Source organism: Prionailurus viverrinus, chromosome C2 (genome assembly GCF_022837055.1).
Source record: "Prionailurus viverrinus isolate Anna chromosome C2, UM_Priviv_1.0, whole genome shotgun sequence".
NCBI classification, from domain to species: domain Eukaryota; kingdom Metazoa; phylum Chordata; class Mammalia; order Carnivora; family Felidae; genus Prionailurus; species Prionailurus viverrinus.
Window position 1 is genome coordinate 84,682,248 of NC_062569.1, and position 24,857 is coordinate 84,707,104.

A 24,857-nucleotide genomic window follows, 5' to 3' on the forward strand; every position below is an offset into this window, starting at 1 on the left:
CGCATGAAAACCTGCCCCTGGGGATATGAGCACTGAAGGACAACACGGACACATCTTTAGTTGTTTTACTTATGAAGTGACTTTTTTAAGATCAACACTTACATTTTTATTTATTTATTTTTTTGAAGAAATCCATCCTTCTAGTATTTATGTTTACTTATTTTTTAAGTAGACTCTGCCCCCAACATGGGGCTTAGACTCAAAACCCCAAGATGAAAGATGAAGAGTTGCATGCTGTACTGACTGAGCCAGCCAGACACCCCCAACAATTCAAAATTTAGATTTTTAAATACATGTACTCGTTTCTCTTTCAGTATTGGGGAAAGTGAGAGTGGGGGTTGGGGATGTCAAAGGGGTATCTTTGAAAAGATATTGACAGAAAATAAGATCCTGAAAAAAAGTAAAAAGGAGTTAAATGACAACTGAATTACCTTGTATGTAGAGAGTCTCTTAAAATGGCAAGGTATGTTTGCCTCTGCATTAGTACAGTAAATCAAGATAGTTCTTGCAAACATAGTCTTGAGTCTTATCTGTGGGGACGGGAACTGACAGGTGTAGAGAACTGAGGTGTCCAGCATGGCAGGCACTGGCCTCGGGTGATTATTTAAGTGTGAATTAGTTAACTTTAAAGAAATTAAAACTCCAGTTCCTCAGCACACTAGCCATACACTCCAAGGGCTCAATAGCCCCATGTGGCTGGTAGCTGCCATGTTGGATAGCTCAGATACAGGACATTGTCTGTATCACAGAATGTTTTATTGGATAGTGCTAGTATAAAATGTGAGCGTGGTATTCTCATTATATTATCATAACGAGCACGTTTCCAAATTTGGTGATAGTTATCGTCCTTCTTGCCATTTTTATGTACTTTAGCTTTTATTATTTTTTAATAGGACAAGCATGCTAAAGGCACACCAAGTGACTACAAGAAATTTAAGCCTCGCTGTATCAGACTGCTTTTGGAAAATGGTACGAGAGTCCGTTGAGCAACAGGCTGATAGTTTCAAAGGTAAGTTGGCTGTTTAAAATAAGCTGACAACTTTAGACATTTTATTAGTTGGCAAGGTTAGGTATCCGTCAGATTTTTTATTCCTTTAACAGTGGCTTTTTACTTCCATTTCCTGTTAGATAATATGTGGAAAATGGAAAAAATATAAATCTTGAGTTGTTGTACGAGAACACTTTCTCCTTCAGAGGAAACATCCCAAGGAGGACTTTGCAGATTTTCAACACAGTAGAAAGTTTGCAGTAGTGTTTGAGAGCAAGAGCTTAGTAAACCATAGGGACTCAGATTCCCCCTTCTAGAGGGAAGAGGGGACTGGTGTTGGGGGGCAGAGCAGCCTGTGCTTCAGCTACTTTGTACCAGTTCCTGAATGCCACGCTTTCTTGCTCCTTGGCTTTGCTTCCATAGTTTCATTTGATGAGAGTATACTTACCTTCCCTTTTCCCATGTAGAAAGTCCACCTGCTGAGTCCCTCAGCAACCTTAAGAGTATTGTTGTTACTCTCATTTTACAGAAGAATAAACTGGGGCACAGAGTAACTTACCTAAGTGGTGCACCCAGCTCATACACGGTCGAGAATAGACCCAGGATTTGAATCTTGGTGGTGTGATTCCAGAATCCATGCCTTTAGCAGCTGTACTAAGCTGTTCCCTTGTGTGTGTTGTGGATTGAAAATGGAGAAACTAAAGTTAAGGAGATTAGTTTGGAAAACTTGCAGAGGTGAGATTCTGACATGTTGAGAGCCCACGGCACTCAGGAGCCATAGGTGTGCACTCAGCAATTCCGTTAGTACAGAGATGTGTGAGATCACCTTTAACCACTGCAGCTGGGAAGAAAGAGAATCCTTAAACTGGAACAACTTTTCTTCTTCCTTAGCAACACGTTTTAACCTTGAAACTGAGTGGAAGAATAACTATCCTCGCCTACGAGAACTTGACCGGGTAACGTTTGTGTACCTCATGTATTTTGTATATGTCTTATTTGATACTGTGCTCTAACAAAAATTTATGTTGATGAGCAAACTCTGGTAAGCCAACCTGCTTCGGTTTTGACCATAAGATTACTAATGTAGAGCTGCAAGAATACATTCCCGGAGCAGTTATCTCTTCTATGATAATTTAAATTATTTATTACATAATATTAAAAAATAATTACAGATCATAAGATACTAAAGCAAGTATTTAAAAATGTTTTCTGATAAAATGAAGAACATTCTTTAAAGGTCTTCTAGAATTAACATATTTATGTATTACAGACTTTTTAAAATCGTACATCGACTCATTTACCTTTTCAGCATTTACTATGGAGAAATACACTCTGATTAGTGGGACTTAAATATTGGTATTCCTTGATTTTAAAATGCCGTCTTTTATAAAACAGCATCAGTTTACTAATACTAATGAACTAAATTAATATGTACTAATACGTTCACATAACATTTGTTATGTGAAAAACTTACCTGACTGAATAAATGTTACATGAAAAACTACAGTGAGCATTGAATGAATAAGGTAGACATTTGTGTCAGTGTCTTTGTCCTTATCTGGCTATTTCTCATTCCTAAAAATGAGACTAGAAGAGAAGAGCATTATTTACTGGTCATGCCTGCTTCAAACCTAAGCTCCGCCTGCTTGCCTGTCAGAGGCCTTTGTAGAGATCTCTGAAACTCATGGCAGGGCAGACTGACTCTCTTGTGAAAATCTTACTTATTTGTATCTATATTACCTAGAACGAACTATTTGAAAAAGCTAAAAACGAAATCCTCGATGAAGTTATCAGTCTGAGCCAGGTCACACCAAAACATTGGTGAGTATTTGACCTTTTCTCAAAAATATTGCTATATAGATCATAATGAAATACTAACATTTAGGTTGATAAAGCAGTGATTTATTGTAGCCTTGGCTCATCCCCCAAAACACTTAGTAAATAAGTAATAGTATAAAAGTATGTCTTTTTTCAAAACATAACCACTTTTGTTGTCTAACCAGGTAAGTATTTAAGTACAATAAATTATGTATTTATTTAAATATGTTTCAGAAAAGATATTCTGAAAAATTGTTCTCTCCACGGTCTTTTTAAGTCTTGTTTCATCTTAGGTTTTTCTTTACCTTATACTTAGTAAACACTTAATTTTGATTTCTTTCAAGTCATTTAGGCAAAAGTTTCATCTAATTGTGCTTAAAGATTAGTCTTTCAAAATTGGTTACTCTTGTTAGATTAATCACAGAGAACAAAACTATCGAGAAAATTGGTTTGTAAAGGGAAAAGGGTATGTGTTTTTAAGTTCTCATTTCTGAGCAGGAGCAGTTGGTGCTTTTTATAATATACACCTCATATGTTTTGTACAAATAATATTTCAAGTTGAATTCTATTTGAGATTCTTAAAAAATAGCAGGTAAATCCATCCTTTTGAAAACTACTCCTGCAAATCTCTCTCAGGGCAAACTATCACCTTCTATTTATGCGTATGTGAATTTGGCACTCTTAAATTTATTGGAATGGGTCACTAACCAGAATAGGTTCTATGTACCTCAAGTAAGCTATGTATAAATAGCCTTGTTTTTTTTGCAGTCATATTTTAATGAACAAATTCATTGTACATAAATTATGTTTCTAATGAAGCCTATACTGTTTCTAAGAATGTATCATTCTTGGAATAGAACTATCCTTATTGCCATTCTTTATAAATATTTTCTGTACCTCTTCTGTTGAAGAGGTTCTGTGAAGAGTTGAAAATTATCAAAATTGAGCCTAGACAGTTAGTGTCCAGTACTTAAGTTTGAATTCAGTATTGCTAGTTTCCCCATCCTGGTGCCCTTTCTTCCTCAGTGGTGAACCATTTTCTTTCTTTAAGGAGTCAAAATTTGCCTACTTTTAATCTCCTCTCCTTATCCCCAAAAGGATTCTGATCTTATCTATACTTGTTGATTGATTAGTCAAGTGTGTATATATATCCAGATTATCTTTGTTATTATTTGTATTTTAAACCAGTTCTGTGGCTTTCTGTAAGCCAAATGGCTTTTGAAATTGCGAGAGGTAGATGTATATACACAGCCACACACGCACATGCGTGCGCACGCGCATAAAGAATGAACACTACTTCCATTCTAGGTTATATGAGGACAGTATACACGGAAAGTGATTTGTAAACTGTAATAGCTGGTAATGCTGTTTATGGGAGAAAAATAGGGTGCCTCTGTAAATTCCTGGCATCACCAGATGAAATGGTTAGTGTCGTTTGGGCAGAACAGTCTGAAATCAAAGTATTCCTGCACTAAAGTGAACCATGAGGTTAAACACCGTTTATTTAGTATGCAGGTGGCTGAAGGGAATTGTGAAGGGCTGAGAAGCCTATATTTCCAGAGTGCGTGTAGAGAAGGCAGGGGAGGGAAGGAGGACATCTAGCTGCTAGCGATGTATTTTGTGAGCCGCTGGAGCAGGTGATTCTGTATTTTATCAGATCAACTTTTTTTTTTTTTTCCTGGTTCTAAAGCTTGATACAAACATAGATCAAAATAGCAGGTCCTAATTGTAACTGTTCATGCCACACTGAATTCAACTGCATTGTACCCAAAATATTTTATTTTTGTGACATAGTTGATGTTGCCTTAAGCAGTATTTTGTTCTTGTTGCATAATGAATGCCTTATGTGATATTTTAGGGTGCATGCCTAAGATTAATTATTTCATTGCCAGGACTATTTGATCTATATTTGGTGATCTGGAAACAGTGTTACAAGCGTTTTGTGTCCTAAACATGATAGTTTGTTATTAAAGGCATTCTAGTCTACTGTAACTATATTTTAAGAAAGTTATTGGGGGTTTATATTCAACGTAAGTTGCATTATAGGGAGAAATAGGCTCTCAGCGTTTCCACACAATATACCTGACCTGATCATCAGGGATTGATTGCTGACATTAAGTATAAGATATTGATATATCGTTAACATTATGTTACTATAGATAGATCTTTTTTTCATATGTCATTTAGAAGGATAGCCGGATGGATTTATAGAAACACTTTAAAAAATGCTACAGTGTTATGCATACAGCTATTGGTTAAAAGTACTGAGTTTATTTTGTTGAAATTTGAAAAAATGAAAGGAAAATGGGAACTCACAGTTGAGTCCCCTGACTCAGATTTGAGGAATCAGAAAAGATCTCTGATACCATAATCCTGGATTTAAAGAATAAGTGGTGTGACAGGAGAATTGCAGAGGCCAGGAGATGAGAGAAGGCAAGGGGACACAGGTGGCTGAGGGCTGTTACCTACAGCTTTAGCATAGAAGGAGGCAAGAGGCAGGAGAGAAAGCAGTAGATAGAAACAAGATACAGATTATTAAGGGCCATACAAGCCATGTTCAGAAGCTTGGAATTTATCCCATGAGCACCCAGGGCCACTGAATATCTTTAGGGCAGATTTGCAGTTTAGAAAGATCTTTATAGTAGGGCAAGTGGGATGCTGTGAAGAAGGAGGCAGTGAGCAAGGAGGCCACTGGCTGCTGAAATTACTAGATGAGAGATGATGGCAGCTTGAACTTGAGTCGGGATGGTGCAGATGGAGAAGAGGAGACAGTTTTGAAATATTTGAGGAGTTACCTAGCAGATAGAATTGACAGGATTTAGTGACTGGATGTGTAGATAATGGAGAAGTTCATTAATCAGTGAGTGCATTTCTACATAGTAATTACATTGCTGCTAATTTATAGGAGTGAAGATATATTTGACAAAGATGAACATAAGAATCGTAAGAATCGTCACCATGGTTTTGTATTAGTGTAAAAAAATTGAAAACTTCTGTTTCCTATTTGAAATTACGTCATATTTGATTTATTCATAGAGTGTATTACTGTGATGACACTATGGAAGAATGTAGGAAATTGACATGGAAAACGGTACAATATGCTTTTAACTAACGTAGTATGTGCCATTTGATCCACTCATGTAAACAAACAAATATTTATGCAGGCATTAAATGTTTTATTGATAAATAAAGCTGTGAATAGTGGTTATACCACTGAAAGGGGAATTATGGAGGACTTACTACTTTTTCTGTATTGGTTGAAGTTATTATATAGGGTAAGTCCTTTGCTTTGAAAGAAGAAATTTCTATTTTGAAAAGTGTTTTGATTAACATGCAGTGTAGACAAAGATCCTGGAGGTACAGAGGTGAATGAGCAGAACTATAATGTTAACTGAATTTTGTGTGTTTATGGACTTTTCCCTAGATGATGGCAAAATTTAGAATAGAGAAGTCTACCATCATCTAAAACATGCTAGGAAACGTAAACAAGGGCTCAAGTCAGGGTAGCAGACGGTGTAAACTGGCCTCACAGCACTGGAGTTTACACGAGAGCTGAGGACTCTTGTCCGGGGAGAGATTTTGGATTGAAGGGAACCTGGCTTCCACTCCCTAACTCAGCACCTTCCAGTCAACAGGATGTGAGGACAGTCACTGTCTGGAAGGGAGAGCCAGGAAAGGTCTGAGGATATATGGAACGGGGAAAGAGTGGGAATGTAAAGCGGTTTGTTTGTTATGGAACAGAGTATTGGGGGCACAATAAACATGATTAGGAGGGAGAGGAGCAGGAGGAGTGTGGACAGAGGACAGCAGCTTGGTGACGAAAGGGCAGGTGAGGATGGGTGACGGGAGCTCCCTGTGGTGGACTGGAAAACAGCCTCCTTTGCGAACATTACCTAAGCTCGTCAGGATTTGGTGGTCTGGGATTTTGTTGTTATCTCCTCGAAAGGGTGTCTGGAATGTCAGTTCCTCCCCCACAGACCCCTGGGAGGAGGTAACAGACCAAGTCTTTTCTGATGCAGGAGTGGCAAAAAGCCCTGGTGGTCAGAGGCTGGATCCTGGTTTTTTGCTTATCTTTCAGAAATCTTGGGTTTGTGTTTAAAATTTTATCCAAATAGGAGGCACTGACAAGCTTTTTTTCTTCCAGCCTGCTCCTGAAATTTTCTGCCTATCATTATGTGTCATTAACACCATGACTAAATTGACTTTGTCCTTCTGGTCCTCTGTGGTGTGTCCTCTCCTCACACTCTTTCTTTTGTTTCCTGCTTGTAACCCAAAAAAAACCTTGAAAGTTAGCAAGGGGAAACCAGCAGCTAAGCCGATTGACTCAGTACACTTGACTTTACACAAAATGTTAAGTGAGTATGAGCAGTCTTGGCTGGGAGGGAGTGTTGGCGCTCCTCAACTAAGAAAATTGCATCTTGGCTTCTGGACAGCCGGGATGTTGCTGCTACAAAAGTGGCTGTCGTAGACGGTTGAGGTTGCTGACCGCTTTTGGTAAGCAGAATGTTTTTTGTATGTTGTTGTATTATCTCGCAGTAGAAATTAGTTTGGGAGAAGCCAAATACATATTTTCTTGAGAGTTCAGTTTTTTTCTTCATTGAAATAGTTGTTTTTTTCTTGCTTAGAGATCTGTGGTCTTGTAAGGTACTTTTTAAGGCAGGATTCTCAACTTGATTATGCATCCTTTATAGTGTTGCCTTTATCATGATGTGTTGACCAGTTTTACCTAGCAATATCCCATAACATCTCTGTGCTCTGTGCTGTGGTCTGATAAATTGTTAAAATTATACCTAGAAATTCTCAGTCTTGGACTGCACTTTTCAGTCAATACATAAAAAGTCTGTATAGGCAAATAAGCACAGGAAAAGATACTTGAAAGTATTTGCCATTAGGGAAATGCAAACGAAACTGCAATGAGATACCACCATAAACCTGTCAGAATGACTAACCATATCAAATGTTGGCAAGAAGCAGAGCATCTACAACTCTCATACTGTGCTGGTGGGAATGTAAAATAGTTCACCCATTTGGACAGTTTGGCAGTATCATAAAAAGTTAACTATGTAGCTACCAAATGATCCAGCTCTTCCAATCCTAGATATTTTGCCCGAGAGAAGCAAAAGTATGTGTCCATAAAGACTTGCATGTGAAAGCTCATTACGGCTTCATTTGGAAGAACTAACGGTGGGAAACAACCCAGATGTCCAATAGCAGCTAAATATGTAAACAGATCCATGCAGTGGAATACTACTCAGCAATAAAAAGGAGTGAGACAGGGGCGCCTGAATGGCTCATCAGTTAAGTGGCAGACTCTTCATTTCGGCTCAGGTCATGATCTCATGGTACGTGAAATCGAGCCCCACATTGGGCTCCGCACTCACAATGCATGGAGCCTGCTTCCCGTTCTTTCTCTCCCTCTCTCTTCTCCTCCCCCACTCGCAATCGCTCTCTCTCAAATAAATAGACTTAAAAATAATTTTTAAAAAAAGGAGTGAAACATTGATACATACAACAATATGGAGAAATCTCAAAATGGTTTTGCCGAGTGAAAGAAGACAGACAAAAATAAGAGTATATACTGTATGGTTGCATTTACACACAATTCTAGAAAATATAAGCCAACCTCTAGTAACTGAAAGCAGATCCAGCGGCTAGAACTTTTGAAGATGATGGATAGGTTGGTTCTCTTGATTGCGGTGATACACAGGTTTGTTCATATGTCAGGACTGTAAATATGATACTTCAATGCAGCTGTTTTTAAAAACAATATAATATTTAAATTTGATGTTCTTGAAACTTGTTTTGTCTAATTTCAGGGAGGAAATCCTTCAGCAGTCTTTGTGGGAAAGAGTATCAACTCATGTGATTGAAAACATCTATCTTCCAGCTGCACAGACCATGAATTCAGGGACTTTTAATACAACAGTGGACATCAAGCTTAAACAGTGGACTGATAAACAGCTTCCTAATAAAGCAGTAGAGGTTAGGATATAATTTAATTAAATGGGTAAGAAGCATTATGTGAAGGGAGTAGGAGCCGTGAATTTTAGGTTTTATTCCCATCACAGCCACTTTTTCTCCTTTTAGTCTTTAGGCTCCATTTATTCTCTATTCCTTATCTCTGTGTTGGGGTCAGCCTTAATCCTATTACCAGTTACTACCACTATAAAAATTTACTGATTGGCATTTTGTTGGTCCGAGGGCATTGGTCCTGTTCCAAAGATAGCATTTAACAAAACCAGCAAAATTTGCTTAACTGTGAACTGTTTTTAACTTTTTCTGCGAATAAGGATCCCATAAGAAAAATGTTTAATGGTTGAACTATTTCATCTATTGATTTTCTGCAGGGCTCAGTTGCACTTAAATAATCATTTCCTTAGTTAGGATCCTGCCAGAACATTAGACCAAGAATTATAAGAAAGTCCCTTAAAGAATGCTTATCTGTTACACATTGGCTATACCACGTAGTAGTTGGGTGGTCTTTGGACTCCAGGTGCTTAACCTTTCTGTTTACTTGTACAATAGGGATGATGATGTTGCCCACCTCGCAGATTGTTATAAGGAGTAAATGTGCGTAATACATAAAATGCTTAGACACACCTGGCCCACGGTAACTGCGCAGTAAATGCCAGCTGCTGTTACTGTGATGATGAGCATCCCCTGAGCTGATCTGAAGAATCATTGCGCTCGCTCAGTAAGACGCCGTGTGTCCTGTGCCTCTTTGTGAGGTTGCTCACAAAATGAGAGTCAGTGTCAAAGATAATTTCATTTTTCATACTTACCTTGTCAGCTTCTAATTACTTGGGCGTCATTCCCCCCTCTCCTGTCCTGCTCCAGCCCTGACTGCACCTGTTTTCTCAGTTTCTTCCAGCTTCTCTTTCTGAGAGCTGGCAGCTGCTCTGCTGAAGCTGCATACTGCTGACCCCTGTCAGTTCTCCACACATTTACCCCTGAAATAGCTAGAGAGCTGCTGCCATCACTCACCAGCTCTCCTCACAACCTGCCTAAAAACATCTATGCGGCCCCGGTCCCACGGTGGGATATTTTCACATCCTAAGGCTCGGCCGTGGAAGTGGTCATTCTGTCTCCTGCCACCTTCTCCCTTCTCACCTGGGTGTGGCGGAGACATGAGGATCTGCCGAAGGTCAGGAAACATAGATTCTAATACCTCACTGGATATTCTTGAACAGCCATCTTTTTTATGCCGTGATTTCTTCATGTTTAAAAGGACCAGGGCTAAATAAAAAACACAGCATTAACCAGCCCACTTAATCATAAGTAGATTTAGTTCTTTGTTACTTCTGGCACTGGGCTCTTCCTTCCAGGTAATTAGGAGTTAGCTGTGATAGAGCCTGAATACTGCTGGGCTCTGTTTGAAGGTATTGATGCTTTGCTTCCTATATTTGCATAAAGGCAAACATGTGAAGAAGACTAAATCGTTATGAAATTTTAAACTTTCTGCAGAATGAAAGAAGCAGGCAGACTCACCTCTTGTACAGAAGGAAATAAATTAGTAAACTAAGTCTGGGGGCTGATTGGAGTACAGACCTTAAGTCAAGGGGGCAATTTCTTTTCAGCTCCAGCTAGTGTTATGTAGGAATGTGGGTACAGTGCTGCCGGATAGTTCAAGAGAGGCTGGAAACACAGATTTTTATATGAAGTCTCTCTCTTTTTAATGTTGGCTCTGTTTGTTAAAATTTAAAACACCATGTAGGTCTAGCAAAACATGTCAGGACGCCAAATCTACCCCACTAGCTATCAGTGTGAGATCTCTAGGCCAGTGTTTATGTATGCGGCCTTTAAAAAAAAAAAGTGGTTTCATATGTACTTTGTGATAAGCTTATTTCATCTGTTTGGCTTTAATTCACATGTTTGTCATGTTACATATTAAATATAAGTATGTACTGTGAATACAGCTTTTTTTGTTTTAAATCTAGGTTGCTTGGGAGACCCTACAAGAAGAATTTTCCCGCTTCATGACAGAACCAAAAGGGAAAGAGCATGATGACATATTTGATAAACTTAAAGAGGCTGTTAAGGAAGAAAGTATTAAGCGCCACAAGTGGAATGATTTTGCGGAGGACAGCTTGGTATGTCATTTGTATGTTAAGGTGTCGGCCTCATGCTTTTATATAATTTCTCAAATTGGTATCTTTTTGTAGGAAGCTGTTTTTATATGACCATTTCAATTAGGTTCTGAATTTAAAATAATGAGGGGAAAGAAATAGTTTAACCATCTGTAATTAGCCCTTTAACATTTCTCTGCTATTTTTCTTGGCTAGCATTTCAGAAAAAAAGTCAAACTTCACGGTAAAGAGGCTTCTATTAACTTCCACAAATTGTTGTCCACTAGTCATTACATGGACCTGATCTACAGATGGCTCAGATAGCTGCTTCTCATTTTACCCTTCGTGGTAATAAAAGGAATTAGATGCATTAGTTTTCAGTGGATTTGAGTCATACAATGTTAGACTTCTAAAATAATGCTAACTGCCACATGTTGAATGCTTGCAAGGTGCCTGAAACTCTACAGTGTATTTTGTAAGCAGATTTTATTTAGTTCTTAAGCAGCCCTATTATTGTCCTTGACAAAACTCAGACCCAAGCCCTGACTCTGCTACAAAGCTTGACTCCTGACCTTCACCAAATCCAACCACCTCCAGCAGATCTTTTGTTACGTAGAACGTTCCATCACCATAATCAAACCTGGTTAAGCACCTGCTCTCTTCCCAGACAGTTCTGAGGAGAACTGTTGAAAGATTGAGCAGTTTTCCAGGATAATGCATATCGCACTGTGGGCTGGTCATAATTGTAATTTATTTTAGAATAAGTGTTTGTTTTCATGTTTGAAAGCTATGTTCGTTCTTGTTAAATGCCTTATAAGACTAGCTTCCTGAGAGAATAGTGTCCTTTTTCATGCATTCATTCAATAATTATAAAATTTAGAGATCAGTTTTCTTTTTTTTTTTTTTTTTTCAACGTTTATTTATTTTTGGGACAGAGAGAGACAGAGCATGAACGGGGGAGGGGCAGAGAGAGAGGGAGACACAGAATCGGAAACAGGCTCCAGGCTCTGAGCCATCAGCCCAGAGCCTGACGCGGGGCTCGAACTCACGGACCACGAGATCGTGACCTGGCTGAAGTCAGACACTTAACTGACTGCGCCACCCAGGCGCCCGAGATCAGTTTTCTTATAATGAAGAACTCACATTTGCTTATGATTGTCTAGACCTTTTAAGCTTTCCTCCTTTACACTTTTCATTGGTGTTAACGGTGAGACAGTGGTTGTTTTTCTTGTTTTTTTGGAAATGCTAACACAGATCATATGGCAAAAAGGAGAGGTAGCGATGATCTGAATCATTAACTCCTGAGTTACTAGGGTTCTAGGTGCAGATTTTATGTGGTCACATATGTAACATACCTCTCTCAATCTTAGACATAGCTTACTCAATTTGGGATAGAAAGAAGTCTTCACTGTTTATTTTTTGGGGAAGAAAGCTGACAAGTGGGCAGGTAATAAGACCTGAGTTTGCATGGAAGGGACATACTTTTATGTTGTTTTAGGCACATCTGTTCTTTTGGATGTTTGATAAGCTGTCAATTTGAATACAGTTACTAAGATTATAAGGCCTAGATAGATCAAAATTGGCTGTTTTTCTTTCCTTGTTATTTCAGAGGGTTATCCAGCACAATGCTTTAGAAGACCGTTCCATATCTGATAAACAACAGTGGGATGCCGCTATTTATTTTATGGAAGAAGCTCTTCAGGCTCGCCTCAAGGACAGTAAGTAGGACATGGGTTGAGTTGTGAGTATTCACAGTGGTGAAGCGGGGGGGGTGGGTCATCCAACTTGATGAACGTTTGTAAAATAAAGTTTAAAAAAAAAATAAAAGTAACATTTCATAGCTTTGTCATTAATAACATAGTTAAATTTTTTTTGTGGGATTTTTCAGTCAATGGCTTAGTAACTAGGGAAAATATTAAATAAATTGGATATATGTTCATATGTACTCCTATTCTGAAAAAACTATAAGACCATTTTAGTGTTTGCCTCTATACCTATGGAAACGGTATACCTTGCAATACCAATTGTACCTTGCACAGATTATAAACATATATAATTAAATCCTTTCTTCTACATGTACCATATCAATCATGTAATTTTTTTTGTCTTTATTTCAGCTGACTTTATATTGATATAGCACTTTGAAATAGTTAATAAAATAAGACTATTTAATATTAGTTATAATCTATGTACTTGGTAAATGATAAAATTTTTGATGAATTTTTAAAAAGTTTTTTTTAATTTTGCAGCTGAAAATGCAATTGAAAACATGATAGGTCCAGATTGGAAAAAGAGATGGTTATACTGGAAGAACCGGACCCAAGAACAGGTAAAAAAACAAATCTCTGGTCTTATGATATAATTTTGATTATTTTAATTCAAGCATTAAAATATCACTTTTGCATGCCTTCTAGACCAATCTTAATAATTTCAAATGTTTTATATCAGCCTTTCTACAACATAATGAAATTTTAGAATAAATAGTAAGCTATAAAAGCAAGTTGTTTTTTTCAAGTGCAGTAGCTATGTTACTAAAATGGGAAATGAACCATGCTCCTTTTGTGGTTGATTACTTTGTTCATTTCAGTTCCTTGTTTGAGGTAAAATGAAGGTTGAAGTTATAAACAAAAATAAAAAATGACACGAATTTCAGAGGATGTAGAGTAAATGTAATCAGAATGAAAGATACAGTGACTTTGTTTACCTCATCTGTTACTTCTGGATTTTTCTGTTGTCTATTCAGATTATTTTGTTCTTTTGCATTTTTTGCTGTTGTATTCCCAAAATAGGTATAAAAATTCAGACAGGAACTAGAATTACAGAATTTATTTATTCCATAAATATTTAATGAGCACTTCAGAAGAACAAAATGGTAAAGGCAAGTATAAATAAATTGACAAATGAGTAGAGGGAGGATGTATGAATCATTCAAATTCCCATCCCTCACCTTCTTTTTATTCCTTATTGTTATGGCTCCTCTTCCTATCTAGCATTTAGTCATATACCACATCTCATTACTTAAAGAGTGAAAACAGGATATAAAATCAAAATGCACAAGTGAAAGTAGTAATGACTAAGAAAAAGAGGTGGCATCCAGTCCTCTTTCAGTCCGAATCCATGTAATTAGAGAAAGGAGAGCAAGATACAGAAATATCAAGAGAGAAGATAAAAAGAATGGAAAATTGCCAAATGACATATCATTCTTGTTTCCCTGTTTCCTTATTTATTTATTGTTTTGTTTTCATCTTAAATACAGAATTAAGTTATATAATCAACTTTTTTTTTTTTTTTTTTTTTTCCCCCATAAGCTGTCTGTCAGATATGAGTCCCAATTTGTCTTTAAAAAAGGGAAGGAGGGGCGCCTGGGTGGCTCAGTCGGTTGAGCGTCCGACTTCGGCTCAGGTCACGATCTCATGGTCCCTGAGTTCGAGCCCCGCATCAGGCTCTGTGCTGACAGCTCAGAGCCTGGAGCCTGCTTCGGATTCTGTGTCTCCCTCTCTCTCTCTGCTCCTCCCCCGTTCATGCTCTGTTTCTCTCTGTCTCAAAAATAAATAAACATTTAAAAAAAATAAAAAAATTTAAAAAATAAAATAAATAAATAAAAAAGGGAAGGAACAGTCTTCCTCTTCTCTTTTTTCTGATAGGATTTTTGTGGAGAGAACCTGAGGAGGTAGACAGGGTTAGCAGTTGGATCACATCTGTCTTCAGGGAGCATCAATTATCTCTCTCGACACATGGGCTAAAAGGAGGAGGTCTATCAGAAAAGAATTTCTAGGAGAGCCATTAGACTCTAATGTGATCTGAGTTTAAGACTGGAAGAAGCAATGATTGAAAAGAACTGGTGTGAGGCAGGTAAACCTGGAAGGAAAATGGTGTCCACCCATCAGGGTTTAGGGAAATTAGGCTAAAGTCTCCACAGTAATCGATGTTGGCACCTTGCCTCAGCAACTAGTGGCCAAATGCTCTCAGAGAGAAATAATTCCTAGTTGTAAACTATTTTCTCAGGAATTTGAACCTGTAGGGGATCCCTGCAAGGGAAGTGGAAAATTAAGTTTTAAGATTAATGGGAGGATCCGTGGCCTAGGAGAGGAATATGGAAACCCTTCAGAGAAGACCCTTTTCCTTTCAGGGTTTCAGGGCAGCATACGTAAGACCCAGACTGTAGAACAGAAGCCATAATTTGGAGTGTAGGGAGAGGGACATCAGGACTGCCTTGGGAGGTGTTTGTATGTGCGTGTTTCATTTTCTATTTCAAAAGAAAGCCTCCTGTCAGACCTACTGAATCAAGTTCTTATTCTCTAACCTTTCTACCCCTTCTGCTCCCAGTTGAAAACCACTGTTATAGATCTCATTCCTGGAGGTTACCATGAGAAACAGATTATGGAAGAGGTTGAGACTGTCCCCACATCTCACACTGCAAGTTTAGGTGGCTGTGTTCCTTCTGTCTTTTTGAGTGATTGATTAAGCAGGAAAAGAAATTTAAGACTGTCCTACGTTAAAAATGAGAAGTCTGTGCTCTGAAAACTACTTTTTGCTTTTATGTTGTTACTTTTTCCTTAGTTTTCTAGGGAAAAATCCATTCCTTTGGAACATTCTCACCTTGTCTGAGCTGAACTGTGGAGATCTTGGTCAGGATACATGGGAGAGTAGTGTTCTGAACAGCCAGGGTGGTGGGGACAGGTGGACAGATAGAAGTAAAAACAGGACAAGAAGAGTTGGGGAGTATCATCTAAATTAAAGATTTATGAGACGCCCGGGTGGCTCTGTCAGTTAAGCAGCTGACATTGGCTCAGGTCATGATTTTGCAGTCCATGAATTCGAGCTCCGTGTCGGGCTCTGTGCTGACAGCTCAGAGCTTGGAGTCTGCTTTGGATTCTGTGTCTCCTTCTGTCTCTCTGTCCCTCTCCTGCTCTCTCTGTCTCTCACACACACTCTCTCTCTCTCTCTCTCTCTCTCTCAAGTAAATATTAAAATTTTTTTTAATTAAAAAAAAAATAAAGATTTCCTTCTTACCTCAGACCAAGAGCAGATGTTTAAGGAAAATGTGAAATTTCTCTTCATTAATAGTTTTTCTAAAGTATCATGTTTTCAGAGAATATTAATTAGTAATTTCATTTATAAACCAGTTATTTACATTTACATTTTATTCTTGAAGTACTCAGATACTGTAGCTTGCTACAGTTTGGGGCAGAGTGCTGTGGTAGTAACTTGTTTAGAGTAATCAGTGAATTTGAAGCTAGCTTCTTTTATCATGCAGTTTTGGAAAGATTGAAAAAGGAAAGATAAACATAATTTGGCACTGTATAAAAGTCTTACTTTCAAATTTATCACTAGTATATGTTTTCCTCCTTTGGTCCTCAGATTATGAACAGTTATAAAGAAGAGATTGGATGTACATTTAAAAATGATAGGCATCGGGGCACCTGGGTGGCTCTGTCGGTTAAGCAGCTGACTCTTGGTTTTGGCTCAGGTCGTGATCTCGCGGTTTATGGGTTCGAGTCCTGCGTTGAGCTCTGCTCTGGCAGCACGGGGCCTGTTGGGGATTCTTTGTCTCCCTCTCTCTGCCCCTCTGCTACTTGTGCTCTGTCTCCCTCTCTCAAAATAAATAAACATTTAAAAAATATAAATAATAAAAACGATTGACACCTTCGGGCTCCTGGCTGGCTCAAACTATAGAGTGTGCTACCCTTGATCTTGGGGTTGTGAGTTTGAGCCCCATGTTGGGTTCAAAGATTATTTAAAAATAAATTTTAAAAAAAAGGAATGATAAGCACCTTGCAGAAGCAGTTTAAAGCACAATTTTTATTAGAAATCTTTTTTTTTTTTTTTTCCAACATTTATTTATTTTTGGGACAGAGAGAGACAGAGCATGAACGGGGGAGGGGCAGAGAGAGGGAGACACAGAATCGGAAGCAGGCTCCAGGCTCTGAGCCATCAGCCCAGAGCCTGACGCGGGGCTCAAACTCACGGACCGTGAGATCGTGACCTGGCTGAAGTCGGACACTTAACCGACTGCGCCACCCAGGCGCCCCTAGAAATCTTTTTTTTTTTTTTTTTAAATCCCAACTATGAATTTCATATTTATCAGAAAAGAAGCCTGTCAGCAGGTGCAAGTTCTTACAGCCATCTAGTTCTTAGATATAAGGCATTTATTAGAACATTATCTCTTCCCATATATTCAGGGTACTCTTTCCTAGACTGATATCCTACTCTAAGATCAAGAAAGTATACAGTAAGCTACCTGGTGCTGTAATTTCGACAATAAACCATTTCATCAAAAGCAAAATATATAACAAATGTGGCTAATTTCTTGTTTGTTTCTTTCTCCTCATATAAGTCCAGTTTATTCTGCTTCCCAGAGCCGTTGTCCTGTATCCTAAGCTGGGGACTGTTCTTTCTTGTTTGCTGTGTGGGGCTGGTCACCTATTGTGCAGGAGCAGTGTACTTAACTAAAATCAGGGCTCTGTTTTTATAAGCGTGGCAAATCATGAACCATCTAAAGCAGAATTCTCTTTTAAACAATTTCAAGTTTGTCCACAACGAAACCAAGAACGAATTGGAGAAGATGTTGAAGTGTAACGAGGAGCATCCGGCATATCTCGCAAGCGATGAGATAACCACAGTGCGAAAGAACCTGGAATCCCGAGGGGTAGAAGTGGACCCAAGCTTGGTAATAAATATTGCAGAAAAGCCTGAACTTACTTCCTTAATCTTTGTTCTTGCGGTAAAATGTTGCTACTTCTCACATGTTACTCGGATATAGAAGTGCTTGACCTGACTTGGGTTCACGTGTACTTTTGCTGACAGTAAAAACAGTCACTTTGGTTGTGTACAGAGTAGAGATTTATTCTTGGTGGTGTTTTCTTACGGGTAATACTTTAATTCGTAATGAGTTTGAGACTTGGAAAAGTGAAATACCTGGGCATGTTCAGCAGTTAGCTCTTGCAAAAGGAGGTGAAGCCCAGTCACATCTCTGCACCACGTTACGCTGTTTCAGATTGCAAAATAGAAGTTCTGCTTCAGTGTGTTTCATTTATATATATATGTTTTCTCTGTCAAATGTACCTTAATCAGGGACGCTGGGTGGCTCAGTCAGTTAAGTGTCTGACTCTTGATTTCAGCTCTGGTCATGATCCCAGCGTGGTGGGATCAAGCCCCATGTCAGGCTCCACGCTGAGTGTGGAGCCTGCTTGAGATTTTCTCTCTCTGTCTCTGCCCCTCTGCTGCTCACTTGCTCTCTCTCTCTTAAAAAAAAAAAAAAAAAAAAAAGTGCCTTAATCAGGTATGAGTGGATTTAGAAAAAATGTGAATGTTAAGTTTGTATTAAATTGAGTAGTGCCTTGGGGTTCTATCTCATTTTCCTCACATCATCATAATAAATATGAGAATAAAAATAATTACAGACTATGTTTTGCTTATCTTCATGATGCTTATTTGGGGAAGATTTGAAAAAAATAACTGTTTCTGGGCCTATGTACCCCAGTTAGAGTGTAAGGGATTAAAACCTCATTTTAAGGGGCGCCTGGGTGGCTCAGTCGATTGAGCGTCCAACTTTGGCTCACGTCACGATCTCACAGTTTGTGGGTTCGAGACCCGCATCAGGCTCTGCGCTGACCTCTTGCTCAGGGCCTGGAGCCTACTTCAGATTCTGTGTCTCCTTCTGTCTCTGCCCCTCCCCCGCTCACGCTTTGTCTCACTCTGTTTCTCAAAAATAAATAAATGTTAAAAAAAATTTAAAAATAAAACCTTATTTTAATATTAGCTTAAGTTAACTTAGTGAAACCCAATTAGAAAAATAATTCTAAGAGGGAAAACAATCATATAAGAAGTTTCAGAGCCACACAGAAGTTCTTTTAAAGATTATCTACTATTTATATTTTTGCACTTGAGAAATGAGTATATTTAATTTAAATTCCCCAGGAGGTCAGAACAAGAAAACTGGTAAAACTCAAAGCAAGTTAAAACTGTTACATGTAGCATTATTTGTAAATAGAAAATGAAATTAAAACTAATGATTACATGAAATTATTAGTTGAATATAAATTTAATTTATCCATCCTTGGACTTTGCCTGCATATTAGGATATGGATTGGCTGTATATATTGACTTTCTCTGAGCAAGAAAATCTCAGCCCTTTTTCCAAGAGACATTTTGTTCTTCCAGTGCATTTGATGAAGCTATAAAATAGATAACAAGATAATTATGACAAACATAGCAGATGGACTACTGTCAGAGATGTGAATTCTAGCGCAGTTCCATCCCATTTGCTAGTAATACTGACATCATCTCTGAGCTTCCACTTTCCTCTGTGTTACATAGCGTTGATTGTACTGGTTGTACCTGCATACGATTATTACTGGTCTGCTTAGAAAAGACGCAAGAACCTTGAACACTTTGACAAACTACGTAATAATGACACGGCAGGAGTCATTTTGCTATGGTAACAGCAAGATGTAGTAATCAGAAAGGAAATAACTGTTGGGTTGATGGTCTGAGACCAGCTTCCTAGTCCTGACTCTGTCCTTAGATAAGGCTCACAACCTCTTTTTCCTTGGGGCCCCTTACTTCTAACTAGGGGCGGTAATAATGCCAACCCTATCTACTCTACAGAATGATTATTTGAATGTAATAACAACGGTTGTTAAAAACACTACATATTTGGAAGTATATAAACTGGTAAGGGGTCAGAGTAGTGGTAAATCTAATCTTTTGTCTTAAAAAAATTTTTTTCTCAATGGGTAAAAATGGTTGGTAGAATAACACTGCCACTAGTTTTAATTAACTTTTTTATAAATAAACTTCGTGGATGACTTTTCAGAATGTTTGGTCAACCTGAGGGGAGTGTACAGTAACTCTTTGGTTTTGTTTTCTTCCTTCATTTTAGATTAAAGATACTTGGCACCAAGTTTATAGAAGACATTTCTTGAAAACAGCTCTAAACCATTGTAACCTTTGTCGAAGAGGCTTTTACTACTACCAAAGGCATTTTGTAGATTCTGAGGTAAAGTGTCTAAAAACCAGGGAAAATGCTTTTAGTGATGGTTATTTGGATGCTTGGAAGTTAACTATAGCTTTAGCATTAGTTTTAAGTCTTTTGATCTGCTGGGAAAAAGTATATATGATTTATGTCTGAAGAATAACGTAACTCCTATCTTTTCTAAGGTTTTTACCACTTTATATTTTACACACAGTAAGATTTTGTGTGCAGAGAACAGGCAGTAAACCACTTAATTTTTTTTTTTAAGAATTAACTTTTTTGTATTAGAAAATAACACATTCTTGTTGTGGAAATACACTAAAGAAATGTAAAAGAAAATTGCAAAGGGAAATAGTCACTTACTAATATTCCTTATTAAGGAATAAGTCACTTATAATCCCCTGACCTAGAAGTAATTTTAGTTAACATTTTTATATGTCTGTTAATCTTTATAGTTGTGTGCATGTGTATAACATAATCCATTTGCATAGTGGACATCATCCTGAAAAAACAGCTTTTATTGTGCTTTTTCCTATATTGTATTTCTTTACATCACCAAAATCTTTAAATAATTCTTTGAAAGAAGTGTATGAAGTTGTACAGTGTAATGTCATGTTTCACAAAGTAACCGCTAGGTGGCAGCAGACTGATGTATTTTGAGCATTTTCTTGTAGGTAGAAGTGCTCTGAAAGAACTCTATTAATTAGTGATCAAAGGCCCCTAAAATGCTTTTGAGTTTTCTTCAGCTTAAAGGAAATTTATATGTAACTATACCTATGTAAAAAATGGCAAGTGTTTTGCATAATTTAATCGTTGAGAAGACCTCTCTACAGAATAAGCTCTTTTTGAAGCATATCATTAATTTATTTTTATCTACAAGCTGCATTTCAGAACTGGCTTGCATGCATGCTCAAAGAAAAGAGGTTAACCTAAGGACATATTTAAGCTAACATGGTTGTTAGCTGAAACTAAATACAAATTAAGGGTATATGCTGTGAATTTCCACTTGTATATAATGTCATGAAATTCTCTACTTCCCAGATTCATTTGCTTTGTCCTCGGAATCAAAACAAAGCTATATAGGAGTGAGGTAAATTGAATGCAAATCACGCGGAAGTTCGTGAACCTTGAGCAGAAATGATTCGGTGGCTTCTATCTGCGATAGGAGTACGTGTATTAGATAAATCTGAGGTTTTTTGTTAAAGCTTAGGGTATAGGTATTAACTTTAGTAGTCAGTCCGTATGTGTTTGTGATCATGGTTTTCACTTTTAAATTTTCATCTGGTAATCTTACTGACCTAATATTTTAGTTGGAATGCAATGATGTCGTCCTGTTCTGGCGAATACAACGCATGCTTGCCATCACTGCAAATACTTTGAGGCAGCAACTTACGAACACTGAAGGTAAGCCACAGAGGGACCACTTTCTAACTTTGACAGCAAAAATAATAGTAGTAATATTCATTTAATAGAATGATGCCAAGATACTTCTTTAAAAATAGGTTTATTAGAACAATTGAAAATTAAATCTGCCCTGAAAATATGAGTGAAAGTAAATCATAATTGGGAAAGATGGGAGATAAAACGTACCAAGAGTCTCCCCTCATGACACAAAAATTCTGTTAGAAAAGGACTCCTAAGCTTCACGTAGTTTTTGGGGGAGAAACCTGCACTTCCATTAAAGAGTTAGGGCTTAAGAATATGACCGTCTCTGAGAATTGTATTAGTTTTATGCTGATAAAAGTATTATATGATAAGTAAAGATTCTCCCTGTAACTGTGGGAAGTTTGAACTTAATAGATCAAACTCGATGAGAAAAATAAGAACTTACCCTCCAAATACTGCTAATTTTATCATCCTTGTGCATTCATTAGAAACACAGCTCCTCAAGTTTTTGTTTACTTTGAATAGTCAGGCGATTAGAGAAAAATGTGAAAGAGGTATTGGAAGATTTTGCTGAAGACAGCGAGAAGAAGGTAAAACTGCTCACTGGCAAACGAGTTCAGCTGGCTGAAGACCTCAGTAAGTGGTTCTTCCTGCCCTCTACCTTCCTCCTTTTCTCCTTCCGCATTTCCATTATTTGTTCATCCAGTTACTCTCAAACTATAGAAATGTGCATGCAAAGAACATTTTTTCCACTGACTGAGAGAAAGGTGCTAACTCATAGCCCCATCACTTGCAGTACTTTAATGTGTGTTTCTTAGAAACCAAGGTTTCTCATAGCAGCCGTAATGCAACCATCAGAATCAGGATGTTGACACTGATCAGTTACTGCGTCTAATCTTCAGACCCTGTTCAAGTGTCGTGTGTTGTCCTGATATTGTCCTTCCGTGTAACAAGACGTTCCGTGCTCATCCTGTACTTTGATCCAGCTTCCTTACTTTGCAGAATAGTAGTTAGAAATTAAGAGCTGGGTCCTAGGAATGCTCATTGTCATTGGACTATCACTGCTCCCAGACCCTCTCAGTGGAAGGAGCTGGGGAGCAGATGCTGTATGCATTCGTGCGTGTGCGCGCACATGTGCGTACATGTGCAGATGCACGTCCGCACGTTTACGCCTGTATTCCTAATCACGTGTATACGTCTATGTTGAAAGCCGTAAGTTGTCACTGGTACTTTCCATTTTAATTCAGTAATATAGGGTTCATTCTGTTTTTCTCCTTTTGCTGACAATGAGAAATCTGGCTCCAAGTATCCTTAATATATTTACTTACTTTGATCAGTCTCCCTGTATGTAACGAAATTTGTCACCGTCCCCTTCATTGCACAGGCATCCTTCTCACCCAGCTCAGGCTCTGATCACCCAACTCCAGGCCACCACCACAGCACCTCACCCTGTGTTGACACCCTTTTTACCTCATCCAGGCTCTGATACCCCATGCCACGTTGCCCTTCACAGAGTCCTTTTTACTGAGCTCATGCACTGGCATCGTGTGCCAGGCATGTCCCCCTTTATCCTTCCCACGTCTTCCCCTGCCCAAGGACACCCTCCTCACCAGAAGCCAGGTCCTGCTTTTTTTAGAGGACGCCCTCTTCATCCTATGTGTGCTCCGGTACCCTGCACCAGACTGGACTGCCCCCCTCCACAGATACTCTCCTCACTACCAGGCCAGGCCACCGGTACCCCCATGTGAACACGCTCTTCGCCCGGCTCAGGTTCTAACACCTCCACTAGGCCCACAGGGCTTTCCTCTCTCGCCACCGCTCCCACATCTCCAGCCTAGCTTGGCCTTACTGATCACTTTGTCACTTAGTTTGTGGGGGATATTTGGTTCTTTCCTGAATGCTAGTGCAGTCCTAGTTTTCAGGTACTTGGATTACATATTGAGATTTACTTAGATCCTTGAGAACCCAAGGAAATCTGTGAAAGAGTTATGTTAAATAAACATAAAAATACTGAGGTTGGTGCTTCTGTCTGAGCTTACTTCGTTTCAGGTTTCCCTTATGTAATTTCATGAAACAAAGTATTTTTCCTTTCAACGTGTGCTTAAATTTACTGTCTTAGGAGTTTTCTGATATCTAAGAGAAAGCAGATACTAAATAGGAAGAAATTCTTCAAATTTGAAAACTGTTTCTAAACTGAATTTATGTCACTATAATACCCTAGAGTACCTGAGAGAAACCAGTGGTTTTCCTGTTTAATACCCTGCGACTCAGCCACATGCACTCCACCACTGTCTCGTCCCTTTCTCTGTGACCTCAGCACGTCGTTTGCTCTCTTTTCTCTCCTTTCTGCCTTTAAATAATCTTGTATTCGAAACGTATCTTATTTTAGCTCTCATTTCCACTTTCTGTTCCTTTTCTTCTGGTTCTTTTCATGCCACATTGTCCAAATAATTCAGTTTGTGCTAGCTTATAGATCTGTGTTGGAATGTGATCTGCCCTTCACTAGCTATATTATCTCAGGCAGGATATCTGTCAGAGCCTTAGCCTCTTTGTTTGTAAAAATCACTCCAATAGTTACTATATTGCTAGGAGGGTTTTGAGGAGAATTAGTTCAAAAACCCCTTGCAAGTCCCTGCTTCACAATTTTATGCCACATTAGTGCTGTTACAGGAAGAGGTGTGTCAGTGTTGCAAGGTGTACAAATATATTTCTTTTGTATCCCCCTGGACATGGTTATCAGACAGTGAAATACTTCACTGTATTTTACCAGCATATATAATTGTGAGTGATTAAAAACAGTGGGTCTTTTCTCATGTTTTGTAATAGAGCCTTATATAACCCCATTACGTTCCAGTCCCAGTTTGATTACTTGAAGAAAGTGTACTGCTAACACAGATTTGTGCACTGTCAAGCCAAATCTTAGATTATCCTGCTGGTTTTCCTGAGAAAGTACTCATATGACTCCCTTGAAGTGATTTACTACTTTTGTACATATAAAATTATGGTCGTGTTAATGTACCAAATAATGGCCTTGGAAGCAAGTGTTTCACCAGTGACTCAGCTTCATCATTCACACTGAAGGAGATGAGCCATGACTTTGTCTATTAGTTGGAGAAGAATCTTGGGAGTACCTTTCCCATACTGTTTATCTTTAATGTAACACTTGGGAATATGGTCAGGGATCCTTTCAGCCAGAAAACTTTCAAAGTTTGGACAGTAACTACTGTATTACTTGGATCAAAGTTTTTAGTACAGCATATTCAAGTGGAATATATAGTTAACGGAATTCAGAGAAAGGGAAGCAGCCAAAAGAGTTTTTACTACAGTTTCAAATCAGTACAGGGGCAGAGTATTGTGGAGACTCGGGAGAGTTTGATGCATCGTATTTTTTGCCAGTGTTATTAAATAAATGTGCTCAGTTTTAAATCATTTCACCACTTTCCTTTGGAAATTCATCAACTGATTGTCCTGAGTTAGGAAGACCAAAGAAATGAAAGAAAAGCCCACCCCTTCTTGTCTGTAGAAAAGAAGTCGTACGTAGGGACCAGGGCTCTTTGGAGATGTAGTGGAATCCACAGCTGGAGCAAGAAAACGTTTGGATGAACCTGGAGCTTCCTAAGAT

At 38.4% G+C, this 24,857-nt stretch overlaps 1 protein-coding gene across 5 annotated transcripts in view; it reads left to right on the top strand.

Moving 5' to 3' along the window:
• OPA1 (OPA1 mitochondrial dynamin like GTPase) overlaps window positions 1-24,857 on the top strand; it is an 85,142-nt gene that overhangs the window by 38,447 nt on the left and 21,838 nt on the right. For all 5 annotated transcript variants that reach the window (XM_047874322.1, XM_047874323.1, XM_047874324.1 and 2 more), the window contains 11 exons: window positions 894-1,009; window positions 1,880-1,944; window positions 2,733-2,809; window positions 8,623-8,788; window positions 10,744-10,896; window positions 12,482-12,590; window positions 13,122-13,201; window positions 17,402-17,542; window positions 19,757-19,873; window positions 21,160-21,253; window positions 21,761-21,871. In XM_047874322.1, coding sequence (XP_047730278.1) covers window positions 894-1,009; window positions 1,880-1,944; window positions 2,733-2,809; window positions 8,623-8,788; window positions 10,744-10,896; window positions 12,482-12,590; window positions 13,122-13,201; window positions 17,402-17,542; window positions 19,757-19,873; window positions 21,160-21,253; window positions 21,761-21,871 — 1,229 coding nt within the window. The remainder of the gene's footprint in view (window positions 1-893; window positions 1,010-1,879; window positions 1,945-2,732; window positions 2,810-8,622; window positions 8,789-10,743; window positions 10,897-12,481; window positions 12,591-13,121; window positions 13,202-17,401; window positions 17,543-19,756; window positions 19,874-21,159; window positions 21,254-21,760; window positions 21,872-24,857) is intronic.